Source organism: Physeter macrocephalus, chromosome 4 (genome assembly GCF_002837175.3).
Source record: "Physeter macrocephalus isolate SW-GA chromosome 4, ASM283717v5, whole genome shotgun sequence".
NCBI lineage: Eukaryota > Metazoa > Chordata > Mammalia > Artiodactyla > Physeteridae > Physeter > Physeter macrocephalus.
The window spans coordinates 70,218,156-70,244,038 of NC_041217.1; the positions used below are offsets into that span (position 1 = coordinate 70,218,156).

At 37.0% G+C, this 25,883-nt stretch overlaps 2 protein-coding genes across 2 annotated transcripts; both read left to right on the forward strand.

Moving 5' to 3' along the window:
- The first annotated feature begins 7,618 nt into the window (after positions 1-7,618).
- On the forward strand, positions 7,619-8,569 carry OR6N2 (olfactory receptor family 6 subfamily N member 2). Its single transcript, XM_024116014.2, is given in 1 exon segment — positions 7,619-8,569. A coding segment is annotated over 1 exon segment (951 nt).
- Positions 8,570-20,566: 11,997 nt separating this feature from the next.
- Positions 20,567-21,521, forward strand: OR6N1 (olfactory receptor family 6 subfamily N member 1). The gene is given in 2 exon segments (XM_024116001.2): positions 20,567-21,457; positions 21,460-21,521. Coding segments are annotated over 2 exon segments (933 nt in total). The 5' UTR covers positions 20,567-20,586.
- Positions 21,522-25,883: the final 4,362 nt, after the last annotated feature.

Here is a 25,883-nt window from a genome sequence, read left to right on the forward strand (position 1 = left end):
GACCCAAAGCCCTGGCCACTCCCTGTGCCCTCTTTTCTACCCTGGCTCCTCAACCTGTTCCTCTGCTGAGATGATTCAGTTTCGCCTTCTCACATTTTCAGATGAGAGAACTGAGGGCCAAGGAGGTGACATGAACTACCAAAGATGCCCAGCGTATTAGGGACTAAAACAAGACCAGAGTTTGGCGGAGGCAGGTCACTGTATGGATCATGAATATTCTTTATGAAAATGTTTTTAATGGTTCTTATGCAAAAATGAAATTAGAAATGTTCCTGGACATGGATTCAACCCCAGATCCACTCCAGTGGAGTGGGTGACCTTGGCAAGGCTTCCGCAGCCTCATTCTCTCACTTTGCCAAATGAGAGTAAGAAGTGGGTGACTGAGCACATTCCTTTCTGCTTAGGGAGTTTTAATTCCACAATTGCAACATTTGTAAAGAAAGCAAGATCCAAACTCCACCTGGATGAGTAAGATATGAATAAACAGAATATAGAGGAAATAGTGTTGGTCCAAATCCCAGTTTTGCTGCTTTTTGGCTCTATGATTCCAAATAAAAAAACTTAACCTCTGTCTGAGCAACTGTTTCCTCATATTTAAAAGAAAAATATTTATAATGATCTCTACCACACAGTCCTATAAAGATGAAAGGAAACAAAACATGTAAAGTGATCAGTACTTAAATGTTCCTGAAGCTTGAGGTACTCCATAAATAATAAAATCTTTATTATTCTAGAGGCAGGGCTGTATATTGGTCATAGAAGGGATTTTGAAGACAGGTACCTGGATTCAATCATCATCTCTACCACTTTCTTTCTGTACAACCTTGAACAATTCACTTAATCTTCCTGTTTTCCATCTGTAAGATGTTCCTTCATCTGTAAAATGGGGACAGCAGTAGAACCTCATTCAAAGAATTCCTTTGAGGATTAAATTATTTTATACACATAAAACATATAGAATAATTAACACTACATATGAGATAGTCATTATTACTTCAAATTTGTCACATAAATTTTTTCAAGGAGAATTTCTTCCCTTAAGCATGCCTGATTTTACACATATCTCACACTTTTGTCACATCTGTGGGTCAGTAGAATTGATAATACTCCAAACTGAACATCTTCCTTGGGCCTAGGTGTCCAAAATCACCCTAGACATCTTGTGTGTTTCTCCTTGGCCTTGTGAAATTTATACTATCCCTTAATGCATGGCTTTAGGGCCTTTATCCTCTTCTTACTATTTCTGTTCTCCTACACTGTGTTTATCTCAACTTGTCTTTATTGGGGTGGTCATGGGGGTAGCAAAATACTATTCAGTCAACACATTCCCAGGTGGCAGTCCAAAAGAATCACTGACAATTTCTTGGGTCACATTAATCAATACTGCGTAGTGAGCTTGAGGACTTACAATCCTATTGTGGAGACATCTTACAACTCAAGGTACCATATATTTCACCAGTGATTTCTGGTATGGAGCCTGGTGTATTCTTTCATTTATGAATAAGTGAACAAAATAATGAATGAAAGAATGGACTCCTAAGGATCAAATGAGATGACAGAGATTGTGTCCTTTCTATAACCTCACCAGGAATCATTACTCTTTTTTAGATCAACTCAGTTCTTCAAACTCATCTTACTCTTTACTTCACAATCTTTTATTCTCTAAACCTTCTGAGGTCCTTCCCTTCAGACCTTTCTTAGGGCAGAGCTTCCTAACAAACATAGGTATTAGGTGAGCTGAGTTACCCATCTCCCTCTACCTTACCCTTTGAGTCATAAGATAGAGCCTGAGGAAATTACAGCCTCTGGACAGTTTGCATTAAACAGACTTTATTAACACTTTTTAAAATTTTCTAAGATGTGAAAAGAAGTGGGAAACAATGTATGAATGTGACCCATTGGGATGGATCCCTCAGGGTCACCTCTTCCTTTTTCCATGTTGACAGCAGTTTATCACTCTAGAAGAAGTTGTATATATAATATCAACTTTGATTGCAAATTCTGCAGTAGTATCAAAGTTAACATTCTATCACATAGGATGTATATTCAGTTTGTCATCGAAGTAAAGCCCAAATGTTTTTAAGAATAAAGCAGGGCACTATTAATAATTATCCTGGGACAACAGACATTAACCAGAACTCACTTGAGCAAACCAGGATGTATGATTGCATTATGCCACTGTATTGACATATATTTTAAGAATAAACACATTGGTTTCAATAGATAATATACCTACATTATTAAAAAATCAAAATAGTTCATAAAAAGGTATATGTAAAAGAGTATTTCTCCAACCCAGGCCCACTGGTCCCATGCCAGCCCTACTCCCCACAATAGGAAATAACTTTCATCAGTGTTTCCTACAACAGTGTGGTGTTTCTTCATGTAAAAACAAGTAAATATGAGTATTATAAACCCCATGCAGACCATTTCCTATCACTGTAGAAAGTGCTTTCCCATTTTGATAAACAGTTCCATGGTGTTCCATTGTGTGTTTAATTTAACCAGTCCCCTACTGAAGGGCTCATGGGTTGTTCCAGTCTCACTATTACAAACAGAACTATAATGAATAGCACTGTGCATACATCATTTCATATACATCTCTTCAAGATGAATTCCTAGAAGTAGGATTGCTGGGCACAAGTGAATGTGTAGTTTGCATAAAGATTGCTCAACTTTCCTCCAAATTTATTTTGCTATTTTGTACTCCTATGAGCAATGTATGAAAATGTCTGTTTCCCTGCAGTTTTCCCAATAAAGCGTATTTTTAAACTTCTGGATCTCTGTAAGTCTGAAGGCAATAAAAGTATTTCAATGCAGTGTAAAGTTGCATGTATCATTATTAGTTAAGATGAATATTTTTTCATGTATTTAAGTGCCCTTATTGTTTTATAAATGCCTATTTAGGGATTGATCACCCACACTCCAAATTAAGTATCTTGAGGAAAGAGATTATGTTTTATGCATCTTATACTTTGCTCAGTAAGAGGTGTGTGAAATAGGAAGCATTTAATAAATATATTTCATGAATGAGTAACGGAATCACTGGTTTCCCCTCTCCACACACTATTTAAGCTGCCTTTGTTAACACCTTTTCTAACCTTTGGATCATCACATTTTTTCTCTTGGAAAACAATATTCCATATAAATATATGCATAATATAGAATATATAGATAAATAAAAATTCTAAATCACTTATAAAATTATCTTAAAACAATTATTCTTCTATTCCTTTCTAATAATTTCCTGTAATATAGGTTTTTTTTCAAATGTTAATAATCATTGTACAATGTTGACACTTGAGATAATGTTTTCTTCTCTTAACACTCTAATAGGCATTCTTTGTTGCCTCTTTTGCTAAATCATGAATTTCTTAATGGAAGCATCAGAACTTGTTCTTTTCTTTTGCTCCATTTCTAATACAGAATAAGTGTTAATTGAGTATGTTTTACCTTTGGGGGATGATATGAGAGGAAAATAGACAATTTGCTTAGCTAAGCAAGACCTAAACTTGAAATGCTTCAACTTTTATTTTCCCTCTTCATGCTACTTTTAATTCAAACACCTCATTCCTTATTCATTTACAGTGCTAAATATATATTTTGCACTGATTTCGGTTTGTGTTTGAGCTTCTTATAAACACATATTTGTATTACATTGATTGCTTTCTGAAGGCAAACGCACAGCCATTATATACTCTTTTGATGCAAGCCAGGATTATATATAATTGAACACTGCAAAGCATGGGTGAAGTCTGTCCCAGAATCTGCCTTATAGATCCATAAACAAGGCTACAAATTGGGGTGTTTTGGTATTCGGGAATGAGAGGGATGCAGCAATTTCATCAAATGGTAGTTGCAACTATTTATTCTGGAGAAATGTCAGGTGTTTCACTTGAAGTGGAATCTATGCACAAGGCTAGAAAAGACTGAACAAGAACCTCTAAATGCCCAAGCATCTGAAAAAAATTTTACTCAAGGACAGATTCTTCCAATCTTGAGGTTACATTATTTTCTAAAGCAAAACTCTCAAAAACAAATATCACACTTTTCTGTTGTTAAAACAACTCCAGCTCTCACAGGAAGATTTTCCTGGCTGATTTGAGATTTAATGGTTTTTCTTAAGTTTATGTGATCTATCTGCAAATATTTCATGATTAATGTTCTGATAACCAGTTTAATTTTGTTATTATCTTGTCCTCTGCCTCTGATTCCTAAATGTGAAGCCACATTTGCATCAGCCAGTGGTGCAAATCTACTATTCTCCAGTGGATTAATTCTCTCAATCTGTTACTTATATGACCACTATATCCATGCAGTCCATGCTTATGTATAATGCCCAGTCAAGGTCAGAATTTATATGCTGACCGCAGGACTTTTATCAAGATGATGCTGATGGTAATAAAAATGACAACGATGGTGGAAAATTGAATAAGCATTATGTAGACGTTCCATATAATTATAATGGTGGTGGTGGTGGTATAAATGATGATAGTGATTAGCAATACTGGTGGTTGTGTTCGTTTAGAATAGTATTTGGCACATGGTAAATATTCAATAGTGATTGAATCAATGAATAAATGATAGTGGACATGGAGAAGGTAGTGGTGGTGATGATTGTCATGGAATGAAGAGAGTCAAAGCAGAAGTGATGGTGCCACTGATCTTGTTTATACTGTAGTAGGTTAGTACTGGACAAATTGATGATTTACTCTTCCTAGGTCACCTAGCTCTTATTATTGGAGTTGAGTGGAAATGAAACTGAGAAGTCTCCATGCAACACAATTTTCAAGAAGATGAAACTCACTTCTGGGGCACTCAATGTGTTATAAAATTTGTGTACATAAGATTATGCAAGATGGGTTGTCTCTTTCCATAGAAAGCTATATGGAATTTTCACAAAGTTCTAGTGGCCTAGAAAGTAAATGTCCCTGAGACTTGATCCCAGAGCTCAACAATCAGGGTTGCAGGGTTGAGAAAAGTCATTTAAGAAATAGAGCTACTCTGCTTCACTTTCCTATGCCCAATATCCTGCCCCAGAGGAACCCCTACTGAGAGCTAGTTACACTCAGCAATACCATTGAATGCATGGCAAGCATCCCCTGGGAGGCCAGCAACTCCAGGAATATGAGATATAAGTAGAGAAGTGTTTTGGGGTGAAAGGATGCTGAGGAAGATACAATAAGTCCTAATTTCATCCAAACAGGTAATGGTTTTGGATGGTGCATCAGAGATAAGAGATGATGAAGAAGAGGAGTAGGGGAGCACTTTAACATTTCCTAGGTGAGGTCTGTTAGGCTATGAGAGGAAAATGCTAGGAACCATGGTGTTAATGTCCCTCACAGCCCAGAAACATTTTCAGTGATTTTAGGGAACTATAAATTATCTGTGTTGTAAGAGTTTTAGAAAACATCTATTCAAACATTTTCAGGTTAGAGAAAAAGAAGTTGAGGTTATGCAATGAGTTGCTTAGCTGACAGTGCACTGCCAGTTAGTGACAGAGCAAGTTCTCAAAGTCAAATCCCTGACTTAAACGAAGACTTTTTCTTTTTTAAATACTATAGAACTTCTTGCTTGGGTGTTCTGACTTTATGGTTTTCCTCCTTGAGAAATTCCCAGTGCATTTTTCCTTTGGAGATCATCTTTCAAAGGAGTGAAACTCTTAAGTGAGTTATCATCAGGCACCATGGACGTGAGACTTCAGGGGCTGTTCTCAGAAATTCTGTGTTTCTTTTATTTCCCTTCTATTTTTTTTTTTTTGTTTTATATTCCTTAGAACACTAGTCTATAAACTCTAGAGGGGATTCCTGAAAGAGACCTCAGCAGTCACTTTCAGGGGATAATTTTTCTCTCTTCTCCAAAGCTGTATATTGCTGTTTTTTATTTAGCATAGAAGAGATTCAAGTAGAACGCCTTAAACACTAATTGCTTTGAATCAGTTTAGCATTTAAAAATATCAAGCCCGGAAGTTAATTTCCACTGCAGGACACTTGTGTTTGGGAGCAATGTTTTGATTTAGGTACGTGGTATGAGTTGAAGGGAAAGTATTGGGGGGTGTCTACTAACTTTTAAACAATTGTTAAATTAATTAGTTTGATTAAACAATTAGTTTGTATTGAATACCTTTAATGTGTTAAGACAAATGTTAGGATTACAAAAAGAAGCAAGAGACTGCAGTTTGTCGGTTTGGTGGCTAGAATTTAGACAGCCCTTACCAAATGCAGTGTGCTCTACACAGGATATGGTGTGACTGACATTGGTTACCATTTTTATGCATTTAAAGTCACATTGTTTGTGTTCTTTTAGTTGTGATGGTTTCTTTTCCTTTTTCTTTCTTTTCTTTTTGCCCCTGCTTCACTTTGTGCTTGAGTACAGTTAGAATGTCCAATACTTTTTCCTATGAAATATCACCAAGCCAGCTATATATTTCTCACCTATAGTTATTTTTCTGAAAATGCAGGATTTATGCTAATTGCCACTTTATCGTGTTCATTTTTTAGTCTGCATTCTCTCACCCGATGTGTTAACACCCTACTCATTTTTCCATCAGCAATAACCACACGGCAAATTCACACCTTCATCTCTGAGCTTGAGGTTAGAATAATTAAATATCAGTGAAGTTTTAAAAATCTACATATGATTACATCATTCATCTACCTAACGTTCTTTAGTGGCTCCCCCCACCTTTGGGGGTAAGGTCCCAAATCATTGGGTGAGCTTTCCCAGTTGCCTTACTATAAGGGGAGCATACATTTCCTTAACTAAGGCTGCTTCCCGCTCAGTGCCTGCACATGTGCTTTTTGTCTAAAATGGTTCTTTTCCCCTTTCATGTAACTCTTACTCTTACTGAAAATTCTGCTCAAAGCCTTCCTCCTCTGAGGAGCCTTTCTCAGTCATCTTCGTCTGAGAAATGGGCCCCTCCATTAGCACTCTGTAGTGCTCTGTACTTCACAGGCTATATCAAGATGACTGCTTTGTCAGCTTCCCCAGGAGGGTGCAAGTGTCTGGTCACAGAGATTATACCTTGTTTAATTCTGTACTCCTTATGCCTGACACATGTGTATCCAATAAGGTTTAGAGAGGTGAACTGAACAGTTAGAAAAGGCTTGCCACCGCATTAATCTCATGGACAAAATTCATCCTTTGAGACCTGACTGAAGGAAAAACTCTGACCTGGGGAGGGGGAATAGAATGCTAGGGGAAGGTCACGTAGTATAGAGGTAAATACCATGGAGTTAGAGTGCATAAAGTCAACTTCTGTTTCTGTGACCTGGTATCTATATGAAATAGAAAACCTTCATAACCTCACTATTCTCTCTATTCCTAAATTTTATCATCTGCAAGATAGGTGTAACAATGGTACTTATCTCATTGGATGTGTGAAAATAAAGTAAATATTGAATGCAAAACACTTGTAAAATGCTCGATGCACAGTGAGTGCTAATAAGAGTTAGCTATTACTATTTTTAGGGTAGTGTAAATAGTAGTAGCTGTGGTAGTAGTAATTAAATTTCTCCTTTAAATAAAAAAGGAAAACAGTAAAGAGAAAGTGCTGAGTTGGATTTTGCAGTCACCTCAATCTAGCTTTTTCTCCTTTCCTTCCCCACCTCAGCCTCCCATGGAGCCACACAACCATTCAAGCCTGGCTGAACTTGTGCTCCTTGGTTTCCCCAAAGTGACACATGTCAGGGGCTGGCTTTTTGTCCTGCTGCTATTGACATACCTGTTCACTATCAGTGGCAACATGCTCATCTTTTTAGTCATACAATTGGATGCAGCCCTACACACACACCTATGTACCACTTTGTCAGTATTCTCCTTCTTGGAGCTATGGTATACAGCCACCACCATCCCCAAGATGCTAGCTAATCTTCTCAGTGATAAGAAGACCATTTCTTTTTCAGGATACCTCCTTCAGACTTACTTCTTCCACTCCCTAGGGACCTCTGAATGCTACCTTCTTACAGCAGTGACCTATGACCGATCCCCGGCCATCTGCCGACCCCTCCATCCTGCAATTATGACCCCCACGCTCTGTGCCAAGATGTCTGCTGGTTGTTGGACTTGTGGCTTTCTGTGTCCCAATTCTGAAGTCATCCTGGTCTCCCAGTTCCATTTCTGTGGCTACAGTGAAATCCAACACTTCTTCTGTGACTTTCCACCTCTTCTGAGCCTGGCCTGCAAGGACACATCCAATAAGGTCCTGGTGGACTTTGCCATCAATGCCTTCATCATCCTTATCACTTTCCTCTTTATTATGGTGTCTTATGGAAGAATCATTGGGGCTATATTGAAGATAAAAACAACAGCAGGAAGAAAGAAGTCCTTTTCTACATGTGCCTCACATCTTGTTGCGGTCCTCATATTCTTTGGGAGCATCATATTCATGTATGTGTGACTAAAGAAGAGCTAGTCACTCACCCTTGATTGGACACTTGCTGTAGTCTACTCTGTACTAACACCACTGGTCAACCCAATTACCTACAGTCTTCATAACAAGGGACTCATTAAGGCCATTAAGAGAACCATCTTCTGGAAGGGAGAGATAGCTAGTTCCACCCACCATTGACTTTCGACCAAGGTTCTTCCTCCATTTCTCTGTTGATATCATAAAAGTTCTATGTACCTTTGTCCTGACCTTGAATAATCTTCTCATCATCACACATGCAATGAATCCCATCTCCTCTTACCTTCTCAAAGGCTTTATTTCTTTATGCTTTCTTCTATTTCCTACATCTTTATGCTTTTATTTTTTACTTGAACAGTGCTTTCTGAATTTAAGAATATTTTAGTATCTCCATTCTTAAAATTAAGCATATACATTTCCTTGGTCACACATTTCCAGTTAGCTAGCAGTCTATTTCTCTGTTCTCTTTTCCAGTCAAACTTCTTAACATGATTAATGGCACACTCTATCTCCTGTTCTTCACTTCCTATTCACTTTTCAACCCATTTCAATCTGGCTTTGGCTTAGACCTTTCAACCAATATTTTGCGAAGGTCATTAATGACCTCCACACTGCCAAATACATTAGACCCTTCTTGTCTTTCCTCTTTCTTGAACTCTTGATACACTTAACCAATTCCTCTTAAAAAAAAGTTTGTCTCTTAGATTCTATGTTATCAGTGTCAAATAATTAATTAATTAAATTTCTCCTTATCTCTCTAATTGGTCTTTATCAGTCTTCTTTGTCTTGTAGCACTGTCTTCCTAGATGCTCAGAGTTATTCCTATGGATTTAAATTTCATCCCTACCTATGCCAACCATTCTTGATTTTATATACCCAAATCAGAACTCTCTTCTGAGCTTTAGACTTATACATCCAAGTGCCTCTTAACAACTCTAGCTGGATGTATTTCAAGAATTTAAAAACTAACTGGTCAAAAATGAAGATTTCTTTTCTTCCTAGGCTCTTCAAGAGTTCTTATAAGATTATAATTTTTCATTCTTTGAATATTTGATGAAACTCACAGGTAAATTTTCAATTTTCCAGTCCTGAAACCTTGATACTTTTGTTTCTCTGTGCTTGGGTCAGAAAATTTCAAATAATTTATTTCAATTCTTCTTCTTCTACCCCTTCATTAACACATACCAATCCTTCTTCAAAATATATCCTCAAATCTGTTTTTTTTCCTCTTTCTCTTTAACGTTACTATCCTGGTGTAAATCTCCAATATCTCTCAACTGGATTAATACAATAATATTCTACACACTCTCCGTGCTCCTACTCTTGTTCCATTCTAATATATTTTCCATATAAAACTAAAGTGACATATTTTAAAACTGAATTGGATATGCCATTCTCTAAAACTGTGAAAGATTACCAATTGCACTTTGGATAAAATCCAAAGCCTCATCAAACTTTATAAGATTCAACAAAAGTCTCCCATTCCTTCTTCTCCAACATTGACTCCCACCTCTTCTCCATCAGTTCGCTCTTACCCAGCCACATTGTCACTCTGAGTTCTTCAAATAAATTAAGATCTGTATGGTTTGACACTTGAAACTTGACACTGCCCCCCCCAAACCCCAGCAACACTTCAATTGGCTCATTCTTCTTTGCATGAGTTTCTGTTTAAATGTCACTTTTAAATGACATTATCTTTTCAAGGACTTCTGCACACCCATCCTAATTTATGCTACTTATTTTTCTTTTGAAGAATTTTGTTTTCCTTCAAAATATGTATCAAAATTTAAATGTGTATGCACATTTGTGTATATGTAGATATAGTTAGATATAGATATAATTTTTCAGTTTTTCCTACAAGTCTATAAAATAATTTAGTGTAAAATCATGTCAGTTTGATACAGAGTGAAGTAAGTCAGAAAGAGAAAAAACAAATACCGTATGCTAACACATATATATGGAATCTGAAAAAAAAAAAAGGTTCTGAAGAACCTAGGGATAGGACAGGAATAAAGACACAGATGTAGAGAATGGACTTGAGGACACGGGGAGGGCGAAGTGTAAGCTGGGACAAAGTGAGAGAGTGACTTGGACTTATGTATACACTACCATATGTAAAATAGATAGCTAGTGGGAAGCAGCCACATAGCACAGGGAGATCAGCTCGGTGCTTTGTGACCACCTAGAGAGGTGGGATAGGGAGGGTGGGAGGGAGAAGCAAGAGGGAGGAGATATGGGGATATATGTATATGTATAGCTGATTCACTTTGTTATACAGCAGAAACTAACCCACCATTGTAAAGCAATTATACTCCAATAAAGATGTTAAAAAAACCCCAAAAAACAAAACAAAAAAACCCCCTGATATTGATATCCTCTTCAAAAAACCAAAAAAAAAACAAAAAACAAAAAACAGAAATTTCCTATGAAGTAGGTATCCTTCATATTGTAGATGAAGAAACCAAAAGTTAAAATAATCACTCAAGGACTCACAGCTAATAAAAGACTGAACAGAAAAAATAATAAAAAATAAAATCATGTCAGTTTGGTATCTTGTTATATATATATATATATATATATATATACAGAATCTAGCAAGTATCTAAACATGGTGAGAATTCAATAAAAATGTGATAAATGGAAAATGTAATGAATCTTACCCACTCTTGTCACTGACTTATTTTGATCTTTAGTGATTCTGTCCTGATTCCAGTCACTACTGGAGCCCACTCCCTTCCTATTTACGAATGAAAGGTAGTATCATTCATCTCTTTCTTGCAAATCCTCCACACCTAGTTTTAATGTATTTAATGTAAATTTACATGGGAAACAGAAAGCAAAAGAAGTCAGAAATTATAGAAGGAAAGACTCAACATTATTTGGGCCTGATTCCTAGTTTGTTTTATTCCCTCTATTTGATGTGGTAAAAATTTGACTACACTCCAAGTGAATGATGTACTCTATGTCAACTCCTGTTCCCACAACGCTTTTATTATGCAGAACCTAAAACTAGGCAAAGGGATGCAAAATGTACAAGCTAGATGGTAGACTACCAATTAAAAACATTACTGAAGTAGGACAAACATACAGAGAACTGTACAAAACATAAATGTGCAACTCAATGAGTGTTCACAGACTGAACTCTTTCATGTAATGAGCATTCTGAACAGAACACTGGAAATATCTCCAACACTTTCCCCATGCTCCTTTACATTAAACACACTCCTTTCCTTCCCACGACTATAACCAATAACCTGACATCCAACACTGTAGACTGATTTTGCCTGTTTTGTTATTTTACATAGGTTGATTCTTACAGTACACATTCTTTAGTGCCTGATTTCTTTCACTCAGCATTATGTTTATGAGATTCACCTCTACTGTCTTATTTAGTTGTAGTTTTTTCATTCCTGAGAGGTGATTGTCAAATTGTCAGGGATTTTGTGAGCAGGTAGCTTGAAATCAGACATGGTGCGAATATTTACACTATGCAAATCAACAAATACTACAAATAAGGGTTTTTTTTCAAGGCGAGCCAGTGTGAAAGATAAACAAAGCTGGACACTAGTTATAGTAGTAAGGACAGATTTTAATCAGTAATATACTATTGCAATAGGGTAGAAGGTCCAGTGTGAACTGAATTCAACTTCAATTTGTACAGAGGTGACAGGGGTTTTAAAGAAGAATGAGGAAGTGGAGAGGGGGTTGAGAATGCACTCAGTAGAGTCAGGGAAGTAAAAAAATTAAAAGGGTTGGTCCGTGTAAATGCAGTTAGGCCAGCTGTGCCTGCTATCTGGCAATGATCTAATTTAAGATTCTACTCTCCTACAGAGACCTGTGACAGAGACCTTATCTTTCCCGATGATTATACTTTAAAGGAATGGCTTTCAGGTCCTTTGAGAAAGACTCCTGAGTTAGATCCATATACATCTCAAAGGGATAAGGGAAGGAGTCACAGTTGTTAACCCTTTTTAGTAAAAGCTCTAAGAAAGGGTCATCAAGGGCCTATTGGTGTCAGCTAGAATAAATAGTGAATTCTTCTGGCAGCTTTGAACTTTCTCAGGCAGCAACTTTATTAAGGTGGTGGCTAAGATCATCCTTGGGATGCAACACTGAGCTGTTAGAAACTATGTTAATGTTTGTTCAAGATTTTAATGTGTATGCGTTTGGGGGTGGGGGTAGCCAAACCTTTTGTACTGAAGGTCTATAGTTATTATAGGACAAGTTAGAGGCTTAGTTAAGGACAAGGTTCAGAGGAACTGGGCTAGAGTTTGGTCAAGGAGAGAATCTTTGTCAGGGAAAAGCCAGGTGTTAATTTACCCACACACCAGCAAAGATAGGATATCAGTTGGAGGGGAGGTAGCAGAATTAGTGGAGATCTTTCAAGGATAGCTCATATTCTAGTTCACAAAAAGAATAAATGAAATAGAGAAGGGTGGAAATTTTAATTAAAAAGATAGTGGTTATTTATCCATAATTGGCATATGGAGATTCAGAAACCTGAATAAATCAATAGTCATTAATTAAATAAAATTATTAGTTAAAAATCTATTCATAACAATCAAGGAATAAAATAACACTTTGGCTCAAAATTTAAATTATTAGTTAAAGTACATGCACAAAAGCCAAAAAATAATAACCCTCACAACTCAGTTTGAAAAAAGTAAAATCCTCAAAGCATAGATTAGGAGGTAGAGAAGGAAAAATTTGTATGAACAACGTTGAAGGTATGAATGAGACTGGGAAAGTGAAAAATTTATTTAAAACCTTTTGCATAATATATTATAATTTATAAATACATTTTTACATTCATTATCACATTTGATCATTATTACTTTCATATGAGGAAAGTAGTATCTTACTCATATGAAATACGGGGTATCAAACACTTGGTTAGTTGGCCAATGTCACATAAATGGCTGGAAGAAAACTGGGGTTGAAATCTAAGATCCTGAGGCAGGGCTCTTTTCAGAGCAAGATAACAGCAAAGAGAAAGCTCCTGTATGTAAGAGAAATAAAACTGCTATAGATACAAGCAACAGGCAGGATTAAGTGTCTGCCTTGACCGTGTTTATATCCTCAGTCTGTCTCCATCCTTATTCTCTCAAGGTCCAAAAAAGCCAGTCACATTTTAGAAAGATCCTGTCATAATTGGAAGGTATATGCTTTCTTTCAGATCGCACAACACAGGAACCCATTTGAACATAGAGCTCCCACATGAATTATTGTTTTTACTGAAGAAATAAATTCATTGCCCTGAGAGATATTCTATCTCAACTTGGAATGGTGGTTATTATTATTGTAGTGAACTACTGGGTTATGAGGTACCACTGGCTAATGAACTTCTTGTATGACAGTTTCCCTTCCTGAGAGAGCACTTTAGCAACCTCAGGAGGTTTGTGCAGAGACCCAGGGGTTTCTGCCTCTATAAGGACCCTATCGAGAATATAGGTCATGGGAGAGGAATCTTTCATGGTTTGACTTACTCCCACAGGTTCCATCGAAGCATTAAACTCCAACTCTTCCAGGCCCCAAGAGTATGTGACTGTAACACTGTAAATAAGAGATTGGAAGTGAGCAGAGAGTTTTTTCCACAACTCCAGACTCTGAGCTGTAGCTGGGCTGCCAAAGTCAAGAGCCCTCCCACTGTCAAGCTCTGGCTAAGAATTTTGTCAGTCAGGAATTTCTGTCATCATGTTATTTTCTAGTCTGAGCACTGGGAAGAAACTTAGAGCATTCAGAAATAGGGAGAGTAGGAGAATAATTAGGGATCACAGGACGTATCATTCAGAGCACAAAAACTATTAAAGAACACACACACACACACACACACAGATATTCTGCTTTCCAAATGTTTGAGAGTCTGGGCTCAGAATTAGCAAATTGTCTATACTTTAATTAGTGTGACCTTGAGAAAGTCATCTCTCCTTTCTGGATTCCAGTTTCCTCTTTTGCAAAATGAAGATGTAGAACAAGATGATCTCTAAAATGCAACCCCCTTCTAACTCCCAGCTCTTTGGTCCTATGTTTCAATAATATAGGGCTGTGGATAATGCAACTGTAGGGACTAGAAAATAGAATACAAGGACTTTGTTCAAAAAGCTTTTTTGGAGTAAGGGGAATAAAGTACGATTGCAAAGGACTGAAGTAAGATAAATGTTAATTTATACATGTGGTAGGTTTTATAAGAGCCCTGACTATAATATCAGGAGACCAATGGGAGGGGATGAGTAATTGGTGAGTTAAGGAGTTGTGCAAGTCATCTTAATTATCACAATTTTTTCATTAGCCACAATGGTTGCAATGTACCAAGTATTGTGCTAAGCATCTGTAAGATGGGGCATAATATGAGATTTCTTTAATTTGAAAAATCTCACAGAGAGTTGCTTTGGGACAATAAGATATATGCATGAAAAATAATTGTAGTACATGACAAGATATAATTGGAGGAAAAGTGAGGAAGTGTTACAGGGAATTTAGAGGCAGGAAACATCAGTGTTCACCTTGGATGGTCAAGGAAAAATGTGAGGGAACTTGAGCCAGAAAATGGTTTAGGAGTCTACGGACTGACTTTGGATAAAGTGTATTCTAGTGAGGGTACACTGTAAACAAAAGAAGCAATACTAAATATAGGGACCCATTTGGCAAACAGTGAAATCCCTATGATGTTGAAAACAAAGTTTAAAATTATGAATCTGTACTAAAACAATGGGTTTTTTCCACAGAGAAAAACTAAGAATGGTGGGTGAAACTCAGATTTCAGGTCAATAGAAGGAAGCGGTTTATCAAACTGAGACATTTCAACAATGGGAAAGAACTGTTTAATGGGGCAAGGACCTTCTGGCCCTGTCAGTCCCAGCAAAGCTTTGATGCCCATTTGTGGATTTGATGCCCATAGCATGGATTCCTTCATGGGTAAGAAGATCTGAGTTTTCACTGCTTTGAATAAAAACGAAATACACAAGGACATTATAAAGTTTGGTGCAGACTGTTTCTTTTTATTCTGTTATTTCAGCTTTTCTTCTTTTTCTTGGTGATACTAAAAGATCTTTTATTTTTATAAATTGATGGAACCTCTTATACATTTAAAATATTCTTAGTGATCCAAGGAAATCCAAAATTTTGGAGGCTTATAGAGTGACTGATAGTTCCTAATGTTCTTCCAACACTGACTCGAAGTCTCTTGGTGCTAGAAACTGAATCACAGTAGTATTTAAAAATTATAAAAGAAAATGAAATAAAACAACAATGCAAGGGGAAAAGCATGAGTATTTTTTGCCATATTGAGTGGGGTGTGAGGGGATTAGTCAAAATCTCTGAGCGTTGTGAACTGGGGAGTTGAAAGAGTACAGATGTGCCCATTTTCAGTGGGAAATAATGCTTGACCTGGTCATGGTGACTTTGATCTCCCAGGCAGAGTATCCAGGGAGTGAATGACAGCAAGTCATCAGTGAGCAATGAAGCAATGTATAGCTTGAGAATAAGTCTTTGGAGTCAAGTGGAAACTTTACCTCCTGAGAAACGAAAGAACAAGATATTGGCTTCCAACATTCAACCTTGAAGCCAACCCACATGTATATCTGAAAGTTGAGTTGAGGTCTCTACATAACTCATCTGCGAGTGGGGTTGGGAGGCCAGATATGGAGAAGGACAGCTCCAGGAATGGTGCTTTATATTCAAATTTAGAGGGAAGGAATGTAAAACATCTAGGAAAAAAAGGATCTGAGTTGGATAAAAATTGGAGGACTTTATTTTATTTTTAAACTTTTAACAATTTTATTTTCAAATAAATATTAAAAGGATGAGCTTCAGGCATTGTTAGGGAGATATAGTTAAAACAGGTGAACCCAAATGTATATAGCATTCAATAACCTGGTGTTAAATAGGACAGACTAGGAAGTACATCACTGATCCAGCATTCCCACTCCTGGGCATATATCCAAAGAAAAATATGGTTTGAAAAGATACATGCACCTCAATGTTCATTGCAGCACTGTTTACAATATCCAAGACATGGAAGCAACCTAAATGTCCATCGACAGATGAATGGATAAAGAAGATGTGGAAAATATATACAATAGAATATTACTCAGCCTTTAAAAAGAATGAAATAATCCCATTTGCAGCAACATGGCTGACCTGGAGATTATCACACTAAGTGAAGTAAGTCAGACAGAGAAAGACAAATATCACATGATATTGCTTATATGAGGAATCTAAAAAAACAAAAAATGATACAAATGAACTTATTTACAAAACAGAAACAGACTCACAGACTTAGAAAATGAACTTATGGTTACCAGAGGGGAAGGGTGAGGGGTAAGGATAGATTGGGAGTTTGGGATTGACATGTACACATTACTATATTTAAAACAGAAGACCAACAAGGACTTATTGTAAAAAAAATAAATCTGCCACAGAAGAGGCATATTCCATCTCCATTTCACATTTTATTGGCCAGATGAATCCATGAGTCTATGCCAAGCTTAACCAGAGTAAGGGAAATGTAATCCTAACATGTACCTGAAAGTATAGAAATACTTAGTAAGCGGCACTAATGACTTCTACACTACCTATGCCTGTTCTTCCTACCGATGAACTTCCTCCTTCATTACAAGTATATTTAATTTATATCGTTTTTTGGTATCTGTGTGATTAAAAAGAAGCTCATGGTTCTCTCTCTAAAAGAAGAATTTCAGAATTTGATAGATAGCTAAATAAGAAACTTGGCTTTGGCTATGACTGAAAAGCAGTGAGACTGACCTACGGCATATGATGGCCGGACAGCAGAAAACGAATCCAGTACAAACAGAGGGAACATAATACAAGGAACAAAAACTAGGAGGATACAGTCAGTGTAACAGTTGGGATGATATTTTAGCGGAGGCATACCTGCATCCAAGATTTGAAGGAGGTAGAAGGCAGAATTGGGTAGTAGACAGACATGAGTTCAAAGTGAGGAAAACTAAAGCAAAAAGGGAATCTCTGATCTTAAAATGGTTCTGCTGAAGCAAGATCACCCATAGAAGAGTTCTGTCCAGAAGCAGTCCTCTGGCATCTTAGTAGAGAAACATCATATGTTAATATTGGAATGAGAAAGATTTTTGTATAAGAGGTAGTCATGTTGCCTGGGTTTAGAAGAAAGTGTAGCCAGAAAAAAGCAAAGTAAATAATATTAGTTTGGCTGGGATTAGAGGGGCCTGGAGAGGGAAGAAGTGGTAAGAATCTTGGGGGACAGAAAGAGGAGACTGGATGCCTTTTATAACACTTGGTCTTTACACAAGTATTCCTTTGTGCCTAGAATACTTTAAAAAAAATTTTTCCATCTGGGAACTTCTGACACTTTTTTTTCATTTCATATGAAAATTATGTGTTCTGGGAGGTCTTTATGATCTCCACTTCCGGCCCAGGGATCACTTACTGCTCTTCCAACTCCTACCGTATACGCAAATTAGCATTTATAGTAAAGAATTTGCTTATTCATTTAACAAGTATTTATTGAATTGTCATCATGTTCCAGATACAACTCTAGGTACTTGGAGTACATCAGTGGACCAAACAAACAAAAAATTCCCTGTTCTCAAAGAGCTTACATTCTTATGGAGGAGAGAAACAATAAATAATTGGGATAATAAAAGAAATACTTTTTATATTATGTTAAAAGATAATAAGTACCATGGAAAAAATTAGAAGTAGAGTAGGGGAAGGTGACGTCAGTACAGGACATGGATGTAGAAAAGGAGGTAGACTGTAGTCTTATTTAGGGTGGTCTAGGTAGGGTTGGTTGAGAGAGCGAGATTTGACCAAAGGCTTGGAATAAATGAAAAAGATATCCAAGTAGATATTCGGTGGGAAAAAAATTTTGGAAGAGGAAACAGCTACAACAAAGACTGTAAAATGTCAAGTCACTGAGGAGATTTGAGCAGTGGAAAAGAAAGGACCTGATTTAATAATTTAAAAGGATAATTCTGGTTGCTCCATCAAGATTAGGCTATTGATGGACAAATGCAGATAAGAAGATCCATTAGGAGTCGATTACATTAACAGAGGTTCACGATGACAGTGGCTTGATCCAAGTGAAATATAGATCCTGGATGTACGAGAGAAAGATATAAACAAGGATGACTGCAAGATTTTTGGCCCATTAGCCGAAAGATGGTAATTGCCATCATTTGAGATGGGGAAGACTACGAATAGTGCCCACAGGAGTTCAGTTTGAGATGGCTACTTGATGCCCAATAGGAGATGCATGTAGACAGAAGAATATATGAGTCTGGAGTAAGGGAGAGAAGTGTTGGTTGGGGAATTCATTTAGAAGTCAATGCATACATGATGTTCTAAACCACGTCATTGGATGACATTAACAAAGCAGTGACTTTACAAAGAAAGAAGAAAAGAAGAATTAATGCTGACCTCTGCGAACTGTGATATTAAAAAGGTACGGCAAAGAGAAGAAAAATATCACTAAGGTAGAAAGCAACCTAAAGTATAGCATCCCGAGGACAAAGTGATGAAAGTGTGTCAAGAGGCAGAGTAGATCAGCTCTGTCAAGAACGGCTGAGAGTCCAAGTAAGCAAAGGAATAAGAGATGCCAATTGCATTTAGCAAATCTTAGATAATTGGTAGCTCTGAGGAGCGAAGTTTTGATGGAGAGGATGTGATGAAGTTCTAATTAGGAAACAGGAAGAGAGGAATTAGAAGCAATGAGTATAGGCAACTCCTGGAAGGAGTTAATTTTTTCTTTTTTTGTGTGTGATGTTTATTTACTTTTTTTTAAAAACATCTTTATTGGACTATCATTGTTTTACAATGGTGTGTTAGTTTCTGCTTTATAACAAAGTGAATCTGCTATACGTATACATATAACCCCATATCTCCTCCCTCTTGCATCTCCCTCCCACACTCCCTATCCCACCCCTCTAGGTGGTCACAAAGCACCGAGCTGATCTCCCTGTGCCATGTGGCTGCTTCCCACTAGCTATCTATTTTACATTTGGTAGTGTATATAAGTCCATGCCCCTCTCTCACTTCATCTCAGCTTACCCTTCCCCCTCTGGGAGGAGTTTTATTGCAGGGACAGAGAAGGAAATGGAGCAGTGGCTGTGGGACAAGTGAATCAAGAGAAAGAATTTGTGGGCTTGTTTTGTGTTGCAAAATTTGTGAAAATGGTAGTATATTTCTATGGTGATGGAATTTTCCAATAAAGAGTTGTAAAGAAATCAGTTGCTTCTCTGTTTTCTCTATTAGAATATTAGTTTCTCACCTTCAGGTGCCATATTTTATTTATCGGTTAAGCTCCTGTTCTAGGTATAATGCTTACAACACAGAAAATGTTCAGTTAACTTTTGCTATATTGACCTCAACACAGTGGAATATAAATATTTACCATTTGTGAAGCAATAAATCAGAAAAGTGGATTTGAGGTTGGTGGAGGGGGAAAGTGGTATGTAAGAAGGATTGATAAAGTGACCACAGTTTGAAGTAGAAATGGAGAGACATGGATTTGCCTCCTGGTTTTCTGTGGCTCTTTTATTTACTTAAACCCCCTTATCCTTGACTAGGATTCTCACCACCATCCAAAAGAGGTGAAACTCTGATCTACATGACCATGAAAGATGCTCTTAGATCTGTGTATCCATAAGGAAATGGGAGGGAGCTGGGGGTGAAAGGGTTAATTCTTTGGTATCCAGAAAGTTGAAGAAGAAAGTAAATTAAAATTAGAAATAAAAATATGTAGTTAAAATGATGGAAACTTGGTCCAGTACACTGCCAACATTTTATCAGTATAAATGATAATTTATACCTTAGACTAGTACTATGTATAAATGATAATATAAGCCTTGGATGAGGAATACTTAAATTTCTAAAACATATAAAGATTCCATTAAGCAAGATAAATTGGTTATAGAATGGATTACAGGGGCCCAAAATGGGCTGTATAATCAGAGAAGACGTTTTAAGTCTGATTATAAGATTGGATACTCGGAAGGAAGCTATTGACAGTGGCTAGGGAGAGGGATAGAAACTCTGGCCTCTTAGAGCAGGTACTGAATGTGCTTTATTCTGGAGGTGCAGAGGGAGAAGAAAAGTACTTTGAGCCTTCTTCTTGGGACTTCTTTGGCTCAACATTCTTTCTCATCCTTCCATATTTTACATTCCAGAGATATGAATGGTGAGTAATGAAGCCCAGGAATTGGAGCAAAGTAACAGAGTTCATCATCTTGGGCTTTCCCCATCTTCAGGGTGTTCAGGCTTATCTCTTTCTTTTGTTGCTCCTAATCTACCTCACTACTATACTGGGCAACCTGGTGATATTCCTGGTGGTCTGCCTGGACTCCCGGCTCCACACACCCATGTACCACTTTGTCAGCATTCTCTCCTTACTGGAGCTTGGCTACACAGTTGCCACCATTCCCAAGATGCTGTTGAACTTGCTCAGTGAGAAGACCATTTCTTTCTCTGGGTGCCTTCTGCAAATCTATTTCTTCCACTCTCTTGGGGCTACTGAGTGCTGTCTCCTCACAGCTATGGCTTATGACAGGTACTTAGCCATCTGTCAGCCTCTCCACTAGCCTACCAGCATGACCCCAGCACTCTGTGTCAAGATTGCTGTTGGCTGTTGGTTAGGAGGCTTGGCTGGGCCACTGGCTGAAAATTCCTTGGTCTCCCACCTCCCTTTTTGTGCCCTCAATCACATTCAGCACATCTTTTGTGATTTCCCTCTTGTGCTGAGCTTGGCTTGTACTGACACATCGATCAATGTCTTAGTGTACTTTGTTATCAACTCCTGCAAGATCCTGGCCTCCTTTCTGTTGACCCTTAGCTCCTATGTGCTGATCGTCTGCACAGTGCTCAGAATTCCTCCAGCTGCAGGTAAGAGGAAGGTCTTCTTCACATGTGCCTCCCACCTCACTGTGGTCTTCATCGTCTACGGAAGAATCCTCTTCATGTATGTGTGACTGAAGAAGAGCTACTCGCTGGACTATCACCAGGCCCTGGCGGTGTTCTACTCGGTGCTCACACCCTTCCTCAACCCCTTTATCTACAGCTTTGCAACAAGGAGATCAAGGAAGCTGTGAGGAGGCAGTTAAAGAGGACAGGGATGCTGGAGTGAAGGTGGAGGAGGCAGGCCAAGTGTGTGAGGCTCAGGATATGGTGAGAAGACCATATCCTGACGTTGGGTATCCTCAGTAGCCATAGATGAAATATCAAGTGCTCAGGGATTTTCTACATGGGATACTGAACTGCTGCCTAGTTTTCAGTGTTAATGCAGCCATTATGCTATTTGCTACAGCCACATGTGACTTGAGACCAGAGACTGGAAATTCTCTCTAGTAATATGATACTCTGCAGTGTTTTTCAAATCCCAGACATTTGTATACCATACTTAGGATTTTGGTCAAATAGGTGTCTTACCTACAATATGTAAGTTTTTCAAATTTACTTGATTTAATGTAAATACATTTAGTCATGTGATAAATGATAATATTTGTTAAATAAATTTTAGAACAAAAATGGTTTTTCATGTACAATTTATAATCATTTCATGTATATCAATCATTTATATATTAAAATGGAAAACACTGGTGTAGTAGAGAAAAACATGTTTTTGAGATCACATATATCTGGGTTTAAATCCTAGTTCATTTAATCACTTATTAATTACATGATCTCTGTAAAGTAACTCAAACTTTCTTAATTGAAGAGTCAATTTCATCATTTACTAAAAATATGCTCTTGAGGGTTGTTTTGAGAATTAGTGATAAGGTCTGTAAACCACAGCACAAAACGTCCAGCATATAACTGATAGTAAAAAAAAAAAGTTACATTTATTTTTATTTCCTTTACTCAGCCCAGAACTCTCGTCATTACTCTTGAGTGTTGGAACAATATCAAGGAAAATATAATTAAGCAAAAATACTTCCCAGATATTTTTATTAAAAAGAAAAAAAAGTAAATTAGCCAGAGGGAGAATTTGTGAGATGTGTTGGTCTCAGTGGTCTTAATGTCTATTCCCAGTGTAAAGTATGAAAGTGAAGGAGTAGAGTCCATGGCAGGAAATAGGATTACATTTTATGTTGGACTACTTCTTTTTTTCATTTTAAGCTAATTATTTCCTTTAATGTATGAAAAATAGTCCTATAGCTTAGCATACGAGAAATACGAGGATTTAATTATTAGATGGTATTAGGGATTATTTATGCATTGGATATCTACTGTTAGTAGACAATCAAATGTTGACTATATGAAAATCTTTAATTCTATGTAGAATTACATTTATCTACATAATAAAGATCCCAAAGTATTTGTATTTCTACCATCTTAAAGATATCCATCCATCCATTCACTCAATTCAGCACATATTTATTTAGTTCTTACTGTATATCAGATGATGTGCTAAGCTTTACATAAAATGATGAACAAAACAGATGTTACCCTGGTTTTTTTTTTTTGTTTGTTTTAAGTTCCTGTGCTTAGGGTGTTCTAAAAGAGTTGAAGATTCTAGACATTAAGATGGCAATTAATTTGTAATTAATTACAATTAATTAATTTAAATTGTGGTAATTCGTAATAAAATACACATGCACTCTCTCCTTGAGTAAGTTACATTAAACTGAAAAGTAAAGGATAAATCATAATTAGCCATATTTATGAAAGCAATAATTATTTCTATTTTACAGAATTGGAAATTTAGACTTAGATAGATAAGACACTTGCCAAAACTTTAGAGCAAATCAGAATTAGGGACTCTGCATATGAAAACAAGTTCTTGTAAATAAATTCTATTTCAAAATATAGATATTTTACTGACTTATTTCTCTGAACATAGTGATTTTAAATGGACGAAGGGGATGGGTTGGGAAGAGATTATTGAAAGGAGAGATATGTATCAAAAATAAATGTTATCTCCTTGATTTTGGTACTTTACCCTGCATGGGAGTTGATAAATCCAAAGATATAAGATATACAAAAGTTGATCTAGCATAGCAAAATAAACAATAAAACATTTATTTTTTAAAGGAAAAATAAGTATTTAATTTAGGGATATCACTGGCTAAATGACCCAAACCAGGGTTTTGCATAGCCAACATATGTGCTTTATGCAGACCTGGTGCTTTGCTCCCTGGGGTTTCAATCCCTGCCGGAGGGAAATGAAATTTTTTTTTTTTAACATCTTTATTGGAGTATAACTGTTTTACAATGGTGTGTTAGTTTCTGCTTTACAACAAAGTGAATCAGTTATACATATACATATGTTCCCATATCTCTTCCCTCTTGCAAGAGACAAGAAATGAAATTTAAATGAAGAGAATGAGGATCTCCAATCCCAGTTTTAGAGAAGCAGTGTTTAATCCTATGCTCCGAGAGTACTGACTCTTTTGCTAAAGGGTTTAGTTATAACTTACTGTTTTTTTTAGTTTTAAAACATAAATAACTGTGTCTTCTGAAAGGCAGTAAATTTCCAACATGGGGAGACATTGTTGCATCTTAACCAAGACTCTGTTATTTATGTGTGCAAGGGCAAGGTGTTCTTTTGTTTGAGCCAAAAGTTCATACCACAATTTCAGTGCTTGATCCTGTGTAATTTAAGTTGTGAAATTTGGGTAACCCAGCATTTGCTACTGGGATTCCAGAAAGCAAAAACTAAAGATTGAATGGCATCCCCTGGAGTTGTACAAGATTAGGGGTCTGGAAGTGACTTTCAGCTCAGAACAATACTAAAAGTAACAGAAGCATTGATTAATAATAACTGATATTTGATAAGCATTATAGAAATACTGTGTTCAGCATTTTATACACATTATAGCATTTAATCTTCAAAATCCTTGAAGATCCCATATTACAGACAGGGATACAGAGGCTCAGGACAGCTGTGCTAGTTCCCCATGGTTGTACAGCTGGAAAGTGGAAAAGCCAAGGTTCATGTTCAAACAGTATGATCTCAAATCCTTAGTCTTAGTGACCACCTAAGTTTACTCTAATAAGGAGAAGCTATCTGAAAATTAGAATTACCTAACCTTATAGGAGACTACCTTGGTTAAGTGTTCAAGCAGAAGCTAGATTACCTTTGTTCAGATATGCTAAAGAGTGATTCCTCACAGGTGTAGAGACAACTTTATGTCTCCAAAGGTAACTTCAGGTTCAGAACAAATGGGGGAAATAGCTACTCTCTCATGCTGATGACCTTAAGCATAAAGCAAAAGCACTATTATACATAGGAGATACTCCTGTACTGAAATAGGGCCGGGCCTAGGAAGAGGCCAAGGGAGTGAAGCAATGAAGAATATGGATGGAATTATTGTCTTAGTCTCGTTCCTCTGAATTCTGCCTCCAACTGTATGACAGATCCTCCCTCCTTCCTCCTTTATTCCTTCTCCTTTTGCTACCATAAGCTGATATGGGTTTGTCATTGTTGTTGTCACCAATAATTTCTTTTTTATTATTAATTTTTATGGAGTATAGTTGCTTTACAATATTGTGCTATGTCGTGTGTGCAATGTTTCTGCTGTATAGCAAAGTGAATCAGTTAAATGTATACATATATCCCCTTTTTTAAAGATTTCCTTCCCATTTAAGTCACCACAGAGCACTGAGTAGAGTTCCCTGTGCTATTCAGTAGGTTCTCATTAGTTATCTATTTTATACATGGCAGTGTATATATGTCAATCCTAATCTCCCAGTTCACCCCACCCCCGCTCTTCCCCCTTTGGCATCCATAAGTTTGTTCTCTACATCTGTGTCTCTATTTCTGCTTTGCAAATAAGATCATCTGTACAATTTTTCTAGATTCCACATACAAGAGATAATGCATGTTACTTGTTTTTCTCTTTCTGACTTACTTCACTCTGTATGAAAGTCTCTCAGTCTATCCACATCTCTGCAAATGGCACTATTTTGTTCCTTTTTATGGCTGAGTAATATTCCATTGTGTATATGTACCACATCTTCTTTATCCATTCCTCTGTTGATGGACATTTAGGTTGCTTGCATATCTTGGCTATTGTAAATAGTGTTGCAATGAACATTGGGGTGCATGTATCTTTTTGAATTATGGTTTTCTCCGGGTATATGCCCAAGAGTGCTATTGCTTGGTCATATGGTAGTTCTATTTTTAGTTTTTTGAGGAACCTCCATACTGTTCTCCATAGTGGCTATACCAATTTACGTTCCCACCAACAGTGTAGGAGAGCTTCCATTCCAAAGGTTAAGGTTATCCTTGTGAAAAGAATCAATGTGCAGGATTGAGAGAGAGGGAAGGACAAAAAATGATACATATTCAAAGCAGCTTGAAGCACAAATACTAAACTTTGGAAGGTTTAGAGGAAATAAAATAGCCTAATGGTTGGGAACAATGAGTCTATAGGAACCATTATATTTCATGCCAAGAAAAATGGTGAATTCAATGAATAATGACACTTATTAATAGCAGTGATAATGATTCATTAGACTCCAAGGCCTGCAAAGGCCACTTAGG